The 10,781-nt window shown below is 33.9% G+C and overlaps 1 protein-coding gene across 7 annotated transcripts in view; it reads right to left on the bottom strand.

Moving 5' to 3' along the window:
* Window positions 1-247: 247 nt before the first annotated feature.
* Window positions 248-10,781, bottom strand: part of LOC144964177 (uncharacterized) — a 28,841-nt gene continuing 18,307 nt past the window's right edge. For all 7 annotated transcript variants that reach the window (XM_078898135.1, XM_078898137.1, XM_078898136.1 and 4 more), the window contains one exon: window positions 248-5,439. In XM_078898135.1, the coding sequence (XP_078754261.1) occupies window positions 3,654-5,439 (1,786 nt within the window). In that variant the 3' untranslated portion in view covers window positions 248-3,653. The remainder of the gene's footprint in view (window positions 5,440-10,781) is intronic.

The following is a 10,781-nucleotide window of genomic DNA, read 5'->3' as shown; positions in this document are numbered from 1 at the left end:
TGTTACCGTTTTCTTGGGTATTACCATGAACATTGGCTTTGATAGGTCCAATAGGCGTGCATTGATACGTAGATATCATTCAATATGTATGTAAGCATAAATATTAATATACTTTTAGATATTCATAAACAGTTATTTCAGTTTCCGGACTGCCCGAAAAGCCCGAACACTGAACGAACCCAGAGTTGAATGGATGTTTTATATGACTGCGCATTTAATTGACACGTGTGCAAAGTCGGATCACTCAATACATTTCTGTGAATTTTTAAATATCATTTTAGTACCTTTATTTTGATAAACACAACATGAGTAATAGTAAATCCTTTTCAAAAACCATCATCAATTTAAACCCTTTTTTTCTGAGCAATGGATACACGTAAAATGTTGCTTCTCGTTATGTTCAAATTGCTACAACTTACTTTCAAAACAGAATGCATTTCACGAACCCGTTGCTTTGAATGGTTTTCCATGATAAAGGCCGGGCATATGTCAAGCGGAACGACCTTCAATGTATGATATTGACATTGTCGATAAAAAGTTTTAAGGAATGTTTATGATGATCGAGGACAGAGCACCAGAAACATTACACACGATACCAGAACTCAGTTGGCGTTTGGCATGATATTCTGACAAAACATGGAATAGGAAAGATCGTTGCGAGGGTTCTACTACACGGTTTAACCCCAGAACAGAAAGATTGGAGAGTTGAAATTTGTGAGGAATTGCTATTGAAATAAGAAGAGGATAGGAATTTTATTTTTTTTTTCAATGGAATGGATTGCATGTACCTATCGAATCACGACCACTGACAAACCGAAATGAAAAAATGAGATCGGGAAAAGTGATGTTGATAGTTTTCATTTATTTTCTGGAGTCGTTCACACGGATTTCTTCCTCTTGGATAAACAGTCGAAAATTAAAAAAAATATTGAGCTAACTTAGAAGGTTGACAGAAAAAAGGAAAAGAAATCTTGTCTTGGTCAGGATATATTCTAAGCCATTCAATTCCCTGAAAAAAACAACAAACTCATGGGCATCGTGACGTTGTAAACGCTGAACGCTATATTAAGCGAGTTGACCCCAAGCTCCACATGTTTTGTTGCTCTAAAGCACTTCGGGGGATATCCAGAAATTAACATAAAGAATCGGATTGATAGTTTATTCAGGTAATTAAGGTCAATAACTTAATCATCAATGAGCAGAGATTCACTTGTTTATATTGACTGCTCTCTTAGTTTCCATAAGCTTCATGAAGTGAGATTTAGGATCCTTTCATTTTTAGATTTAAATCTATTATAGGTCATAAAAACAATTAATATACATAGCAATAAAAATATAGTCATTATATAAGTCATTGGATTCTAATTAGTCTATAACAAGGGAATCTAATCTACTGATGTTGTTGCTTCGAATTTTAAGTCGATTTTTTACAATTCTTTAAATTTCTGACATTCCTCCTCATTTTAATTTCAAAAATTAAATCTCAATACAAAACTGGCAAGGCGCAGTCATCGTTCTTTTTCATCTGCCGAATGTTGGGTAAATTTCTAGAGAAAATCACACACACACAAACAAACACAAACACACACACACACTAACACACACACACACACACACACACACAATTCATATTCACAATGAGATATACAGGGTGCAAGAGTTTAAAAAAAGATACCAAGCTGAAATCAAAAACATTCAAAATTTTACAAGCAACAAGAATAAGACCTTAAGTTAGTACTCGTATTTGCCAAGTTTAATTAAAAATCATCTATTGATCAAGAAAGCATGCTAATAATATATCAAAAGTTTCCCGACTAGCGTCTTGTTTTAGCAGTGTGTTGTGTTACCCTGTGTGGTCGTAAACAAATGACCGATCGGGATAATTTTTCTTCTAACAATGTTACACAATTGTCAGTACAAAGCAAAAATCATATATAATTTATTTCTAAAGACATATTATTATGGCTTCCATTGATTCCTGACTTGTATCCAATGGACTACAGCATTTGGTCTATAAAAGTTGTACATTTTACACAGGCGGAGTTGAAAGAGTCATGGGATTCCGCCACTATCCAAGACATTAGAAAATCAATTGGATCACGGAGAAAAAGGCCACGTACAGTCATAAAGCAAAATGGGAGATCTACAGATGACATCAAAAATTGAGAGTCACGTCCCAAATCTTTTATATGGCAAATATTATAGGGGTGTATTTATTAAAACATTCGCGGAATTAATATTTTTCAATACATTTGCCTGAAAAATTATGTACATAAATTTAAATGGATGATTGTGGTAAAAGCTACAGGTTTGCATCATTAATTTGGCCACTTATTGACTTCTAAACATTCTTAGTTATAATATATGTCGGGGGGGGGGGGGAGTGTACAAAAATGAGACACACAAATTCTCCATAGATTTTAAGATTTTTTTCCATTAGTAACAGAGCAATATATGATCTCTCTGTAAACAAAGTTTCATAATAATTGATGGAAAAATACAAGGGCGGTCGTATTTTTTAAAGAAAAAAACTGCCGCAATTCTGAAATGTCGAGAGAATGCCATTTTGCGTAAAAATCCAGTTTCAAAAGTAGGAATGTCGGATTTTCTGCCCATTTCATATTATATAAGGATGGAGCAACCTCACATACCGGTAAACGCACAAAGCAGCAGTTGTTAACATCGAAAAACATTGATTTTGGCTCAAAAGAACAATTTAACACCCCAATCCCCAGTCATGAATCCAATGGTTGATTGCATTTGATTTAGTTGGCAGTTGGCAACAGACAACGGCTTTTCCTATGAGACACCCAAAGGAAAAAAATCAAGAATGTAGGGAGCAAATCAGTGATATTGAGATAAGAAAATCATTTTCATTTTGGAAGAAATGGTTGAGGAACGCCATTCAATTGAACGGTGATCGACTAATCATTTAGAATTTATAATTATGTCAGTGGAATTCACACAAATCATTTTGCCTTTGATATTTGAAATGTTGAAATATTTTTCTAGAACTTCGTTCACGTCTTTGTTTTACAGTTAAATATAATATATTTTTTCAAAATACAGACAGATTAAAAACCTATTTACAATGTATGTACACTTTTATGAATATTGGTCAAATGTTTTAGAAAATATTACCGTTAGAAAAGTGTATCATTTTATGTGACCACCCAATCTATCTATCTATCTATCTATCTATCTATCTATCTATCTATCTATCTATCTATCTATCTATCTATCTATCTATCTATTTATCTATCTATCTATCTATCTATCTATCTATCTATCTATCTCTCTCTCTCTCTCTCTCTCTATATATATATATATATATATATATATATATATATAAATATAAACATTCCTCGTAGACACCTCTAAACGACCTCCCTGTTGACTCCAAGAACTCTGGACGAAACAACGTTGTTGGAGAATATGTAAAAAAATAAACGAGATGAGAACAAATAAATTAATATATTATGGATATATAACTATTGGTTATTTACGTAATACGGCTCACTGTGTCTGTTGTAAAAATCATTTGGTTTCTCTCTCAAACTAGCGACTTTAAAACAACGTAGGCTTAGAGATCCATGAGAAAAGCTATAATGAAAATAATTTACTAATGATTTTAAATCATTGAGTCCCGGTAGTCAAAGGAAATGTGTTAAATCTTGCAACGTATGAACAAGTTTCATCTGCCCCAGAGCAGAAGACCAAGCTATCTTATTGTCGTCAGCTTTTCGCTGGTGCTCGCTTATATTAGGCCCTTTCCTGAGCGCGGCAGGTATACGCCGTGGACCAAACCGATCAGCATCATATTTTGGTCCGAACATCTTGTCATGTTCTTGGATGGTCATTCTGTTACGTAAATTGCTTACATAATTGCTGGCATCAAGAATGCTGGAACGTCTTCTTTTGACCAGCTCGTCATTGCTCCTATGGATAGGGATTGGGTCATGTCCACTCCGACTTGATTCCCTTACGTCCAAACTTTGTCTAGTAAGAGATGCTGGTGAAGAAACATGCAAAAACGGTAATTCACTTCTTCTTCCTGTGTGTTCCGAACTCATCACTGATCCGTCTACTGCGTCGGTATAGTATTGCGTTGCCTGGTGCCCAGGACTCAGAAATTCTTTTTGTTCTCTATGAGGTTTTTCATTTGAGTTTTCTAGGCGATGGTGCTCGCCGGGTTTGACATGAATATCACCACGTTTGTATTCATCTTTATGAGAAATACCATTATGTTTTCCATAGCCGTATTTCATTGCATAAAAGATTGATGACTTAGTGTTGGACTCGTGAATAGGATCAATGTTTTGATGAGTGCGAAGATGGACTGAGCCCTGAGGCTTTTTTCCTTGTTCATTGTCATGTTCTTTTGAAGTAACACCATATCTAGAGGCGAGTTGATCTACCATTGAAAATAATTTTTTAGTGTTTACACCATGCCTGAATTTTATCAAATCCCCAAAGTTTACTCTGCTTGGCTTTTTATTCGAAGATTCAGTTTGTTGAGTTTGTGTTAAAGTTGGCCCGTGAGAATTTTTCTCATTGTTTTTATTCTTTACCTTCTGAACCACAGAAAAAATAGCATTTTGGAAAGTCTGTCGTCGAACATTCGTCTCCTCTGATTCGCCAACGGCATGCATTGTGGGAGCAGAATTTGTCGATGGCAGATCTTTTGCGAGTTCGTCTTTGACATCAGCCGCATATTTTTGGTTCTCTCCCCCTTCATTTTGACTGCCAATTTCTTTTTCAGTATATGCAATTTCTGAAACTGACTCATTTGTAGATGGACCAATCTCGCCATCTTTGATATCGAGTGGTGTAAAATATGCACTGTTTAATCGCAATAATTCCATTGTGCGTTTCTTACGAGAAATTTTCCTACCACTGTCATGATCACCTCCGCTTTCACTTGACGAGTCGGAAAATTGATCTGCACTATCGACGTGGTAACCTTCCAACTCAAATTCCATATCTTTCAATGCATCACTAGATACCCCGATACCCCCAGATCCGAAAAGAAATCTTCGCCTTCCATTTTTGTCATAAAAAATATTGTTTTCCTCCTCCTCGCTCTCTTCTTGTCTTTTTGTATGCAAATTATGAACATGTTCATCGACGGATTTCAAAAACATTTCCACCTGGCCCTGAATTTTAGACGTATGTAATTGATTCGAATCCATATCACTTTCATGGTTTTCGTTTGAGTTGGGCGTGTGTTCTGTACCACCTTTGTTTTTATCCTTATCTGTTTGCAAGTCATAAAGACTTGTTTGGGAATTATAGGCAATCCATCCAGCCTTGAAAGGTTTCCGCTTCTTCACAGGTAGATTATGGGTCTCCCGCAGCTTCCTCCTGTAAGCTCTCATGTTTCGCCTTAGCTTTTTCTGCTCTCGGTGAATATTCGTCATCGTTGAAGCCATGTCACGTCTGGGGAAAAAACATTGAATGCCATTAGAATTCATTCTACTGCTCTAAAATCATATTATACAAATAGCAGCCTCTTATGTGCAATAGTGTAAAGAAGCTCATTAAAAGAAACATTATAAAAACCGATTTGATCATAAGCCTGTCATTGGTCGGCAACAATTTTAAAAATACTGAATAGTAAAATAAGATTCACGAAGAACTGACAGGGTAAATGAATTAAGTCTATCACGCATGTAAACAAACCTGTGGATCAAGCTGAAAAGCAGAAAAGTTATATTCCTGGACGTTTCTAAAGTTGCGAGCACTTTTCATTATGTCCGACACTTTAAACACTCATAAAAATGCTCTAATCAAATCGCTCGTACCTCATGTTTATCACATTCCCACCCCTTCTCCCCTATCACCGTTACAATACATCTGTATTATAACGACTTATTTTAGACGACCCGTATTTGAGCATGGGGACTACTTTAATAAGGAAAGAAAAGAGGCCGCCTTGTGATTTCCAACTCCATTTAACATGTGCAGTGAAAACATGAACATAAAAAATATAATTCGTATCATCTCTTAACCAGTTAACTACCGTATTCTGGAAAAACTCGTATTTAAAAATTTGGCCTGAAAACTCTTCCTTCAAATATCGATCGATTTACATGGCCTTCATCTTGGCAAAAAAACACTTAAACCTGGGACTTCGCGAACTGGTTAATGGCATGTCAGATAATCAATAATAATTGTGCAACCATAAAACACGAGCTCCACATACTGCTGGCATTTCTCCATAATATTATAATTCTTCCAAAACAACATATTAGACAAATGAATTTGTTATAATCGGACCGTAATACAAACAATAACTATTTCAAATCATCGAGTCATGGCACTCCAAGATTTATGATACATTACTGATCATAAAAACATGTCTTATTCTTCATGAGCTATCATTCTATACCCAATATGTTTTATATCCTTTTAAGCGTCTGATCGTCCATGGTCAGGGACAATTTAGACACTGAAATAGCAATTGTGTTCCAAATTTATTCAGGGTCGCTAATAAAAAAAGGTCCCCATTTCTCTCCAAACCCATACTGCCGTACTCTGGAAAAACCCATATTTAAAAATGTGGCCAGAAAACTCGTCCTTCAAATATCGACCGATTTAAATGACCCTCGTCTTGGCAACAACAAAAAATCTCATACCTTGGACTTCGCGAAGAGACTGAGAGAGAGACAGATAGATAGATAGATAGATAGATAGATAGATAGATAGATAGATAGATAGATAGATAGATAGATAGATAGATAGATAGATAGATAGATAGATAGATAGATAGATAGATAGATAGATAGATAGATAGATGATAGATAGATAGATAGATAGATAGATAGATAGATAGATAGATAGATAGATAGATAGATAGATAGATAGATAGATAGATAGATAGATAGATAGGATAGATAGATAGTAGATAGATAGATAGATTAGATAGATAGATAGATAGATAGATAGATAGATAGATAGATAGATAGATAGATAGATAGATAGATAGATAGATAGATAGGGTAGAGTAGATAGATAGATAGATAGATAGATAGATAGATAGTAGATAGATAGATAGATAGATAGTAGATAGATAGATAGATAGATAGATAGATAGATAGATAGATAGATAGATAGATAGATAGATAGATAGATAGATAGATAGATAGATAGATAGATAGATAGATAGATAGATAGATAGATAGATAGATAGATAGATAGATAGATAGATAGATAGATAGATAGATAGATAGATAGATAGATAGATAGATAGATAGATAGATAGATAGATAGATAGATAGATAGATAGATAGTAGATAGATAGATAGATAAGATAGATAGATAGATAGATAGATAGATAGATAGATAGATAGATAGATAGATAGTGATAGATAGATAGTAGATAGATAGTAGGTGATTATATATATATATATATATATATATATATATATATATATATATATATATATATATATATATATATATATATGTATATATTTTATATATATATATATATATATATATATATATATATATATATATACATACATACATATGAGAGAGAGGAGTGTCACAGTAAAGATTGTTCACAATTATCTTATTAAATTTTATTTTATTAAGAACTGAATTCATCTCACTCCAGTTATATTTCGGTAGGCTTAGATAAACTTTACCTTCTAATATTAGATCGTCTTTCCTTTTATAGCCTTCCCTCGAATTAATTTCTAATTAGTGAATACTTTTCGTTCTACATTCTGTCACGTAGCCACTTATTATAAAAGCTGATAGGTCTAACACTCTACACTCACTTTCTCTCCACAATCTATGCCGGACGGCCAGTCGCTCTATTCCTATATATATACTGGAAGATTTTTATCTTTTGGGACTTTGTAGATATTATATCTACACCATTAAGACGCCGGAGCTTTTAACTTTGATTGTATAATCTTCAAGGATCAAACCCAAGCCCGCTGTACTACACTATAACCTCTTTCCAATTGCCTGGAAGCGGAATTTTACGAGTCCAATCCTGTTATCAGAGGAATAGATCATCCAAGCCCATCAACTGCCTGGAAACGTAAACTTATGAACCTGACATATTATCATAAGTTACGTAAAATATTCATATCTCTATTTGTAACTGCCACGATCACTGTTTATCTCTTTTAATTAAATTTCATCATTATTTTTATTTCATTGTAAACAAATCGTTAATTGTTTTTCATTTATAGTAACTAGTAAATTCTGGGGCCTCATTCTACATAGATCTTTATGCATAGTCGAGTAGCTCTTTACTCACTTGAGACCATGACATTTTGGAGGGGACACATATAAAGAATTGAATTTATTTAGTTACTTATATCTATTTCATCTAACTTTAAAGTTTAAATTGTAAAACTCTTAATTGCCCCACTTGATCATATTTTAATTGAACTCCCTATTTACAGGATTAATTTTTTTTTTCATTTCTTCATTCAAATTGAATAGCATTTTATTGATTCATTCCTTCATCCATTTATTCATTTATAAATCATTCATTCATTCATTGTTCATTCATTTATTCATTCATTCATTCATTCATTCATTCATTCATTCATCCATTCATTCGTTTATTCACTCATTTATCCAATCATTCATACATTTATTCCTCCCTTCATTCTTTCATTCATACATTATCCATTCATTCATTCATTTATTCACTCAGTTTTTCATTCATTCATTCATTCCTTGTCCACTTTGTTATTATATCACTCATTTCATTTTGTTGTTTGCCTCATTCATGAATTGTTTTCAATATGTTTACATTCCATAACGATTCATTCACCTATCATCCAATCACTCAGTGTTGTGAACACATTTTGTAACTATTGTAAATCTTACGATATTTTATTGTTTTGTATTTCAGACATCACTGTTAAACACTCTTCAATGCCTAATTACAATTGTTGAACAACCATTGAACAAGAGAGAGGTCCCAGCCACGAACTGAGTTGGTAAATATATCCTTCATTATTCTCTTTTACATGAGTTGGGCATCACATAGTAACTATAGACATCGTGATTTGTTTTGCATAGTGATTTGTTTTAAATGCATTTTTGGCATATTACTGTTACCGAAAACCACTTATATATTATGTTCTGAAAAGTGAGTCTTTAAAAACTAAATAATAATAAAAGGAGTCTACTAGCCGTCGTGTTATATTTAGTGATAGATAACTTGGGATTATTTTGGCATCCTATTATTGTTATCACACTCTAGTATATTAGCGTCATTGCGAATAATTGTACACAAACTAACGACGAGTCACACACATTGGTGATACATTTTTCGTAGTAACATAGTTTAGAGTACACGCGATTGACACATTGTTATGGACTCAAGTCATAACTCCGCATTGTATTGACACATTGCTTTATAAGATATAACGATAAAAGGCATCAAATTCAACATACATAATAAGTTGAAATAAGAGAGAGAGATTTCTAAAAATAGAACAGTTCATTCCAGTAAGTGTAAATAAATAAAACAGTCAGTAACAGTATCCTGTCAATATAATATATATAAAACATCGTAACTAATTTATTGCAACATGGAAGCATATAAAAGATACTTAAGTCTCGCAAAGGACTTAGAAATACCCCAGGAAAGAATATTTTCATGGTGCGAAGAGAAAGTAAAAGAAGAAAAAGAAAATGAAGAAAGAATTCGTAAAGAAGAAAAAGAACATGAAGAAAGAATTCGTAGAGAAGAAAATGAAGAAAGAATTCGTAAAGAAGAAAAAGAACACGAAGAAAGAATTCGTAGAGAAGAAAATGAAGAAAGAATTCGTAGAGAAGAAAAAGAACACGAAGAAAGAATTCGTAGAGAAGAAAAAGAACACGAAGAAAGAATACGTAGAGAAGAACGAGAAGAAAGAGTCCAAGAAAGGGAACTAAAAAGACAAATAGCTTTAGCAGAAGAAGAAACCAAAAGGACCCAAATGATGCTGGAAATTGAAAAAACAAAAACCGGTCATGAAAGAAAACATAATAATAGTGATGAATTTTTCGTGAAACTTCCACGCATGCCAACATACGATGAACGCTCAGACTGTCTAGAATCCTTCTTACACCGATTCGAAGTTCAGGCTAAAGGTTATCGTTGGCCAGAAAGCAAATGGGCCACAGCCTTGATTAACTGCTTATCCGGAGAACCGCTAAAAGTTTTCTATACCTTAACAACTGAAGATGCAGATGATTATGGTAAAATTAAAGACGCTCTACTAAAAAGATTTAGATTAACGGAAGATGGTTACCAGGAAAGGTTTCACACTGCAAAACCGGAAAGTGGAGAAGACTTTAATACATTCGTGAACCGAATTACTCAATTTCTAAATCGGTGGCTTGAGTTGGCAAACGTAAAACAAGACGACTTTGCAGGCCTTTACTATCTCACGCTGAAGAATCGAATCTATCAAGCTTGCAACCCAGATTTAGTCGCATTCTTTAAAGAGAGAAAGCCAGAAAACTTGGACAAATTAAAAATCTACGCAGAAAACTTTAACAGCGCACATCCATTGACACCCCTTAGCAGAACATTGAAGGAACCATACTACGCTGCCGCTGCTCAGAGTCCAGGTACACCTAAAGTTCAGTACTCAAATAGAACGAGCCGATCAATCACTCGGAACACGCAAGTGAAACAAGATGATCATAGTAACAAACCATGGAACAAACAGTTCAATAGAGACCATAGCCGACCCTATCAAAACAAAACAAGAAATAGCACTGACAATAATACTGAGTATAAGAAAACCAACAAA

Source organism: Berghia stephanieae, chromosome 2 (assembly GCF_034508935.2).
Source record: "Berghia stephanieae isolate SIO BIC M18660-M18661 chromosome 2, UCSD_Bste_1.3, whole genome shotgun sequence".
Lineage (NCBI taxonomy): Eukaryota > Metazoa > Mollusca > Gastropoda > Nudibranchia > Aeolidiidae > Berghia > Berghia stephanieae.
This window is presented reverse-complemented; position numbering and strand designations above follow the sequence as displayed.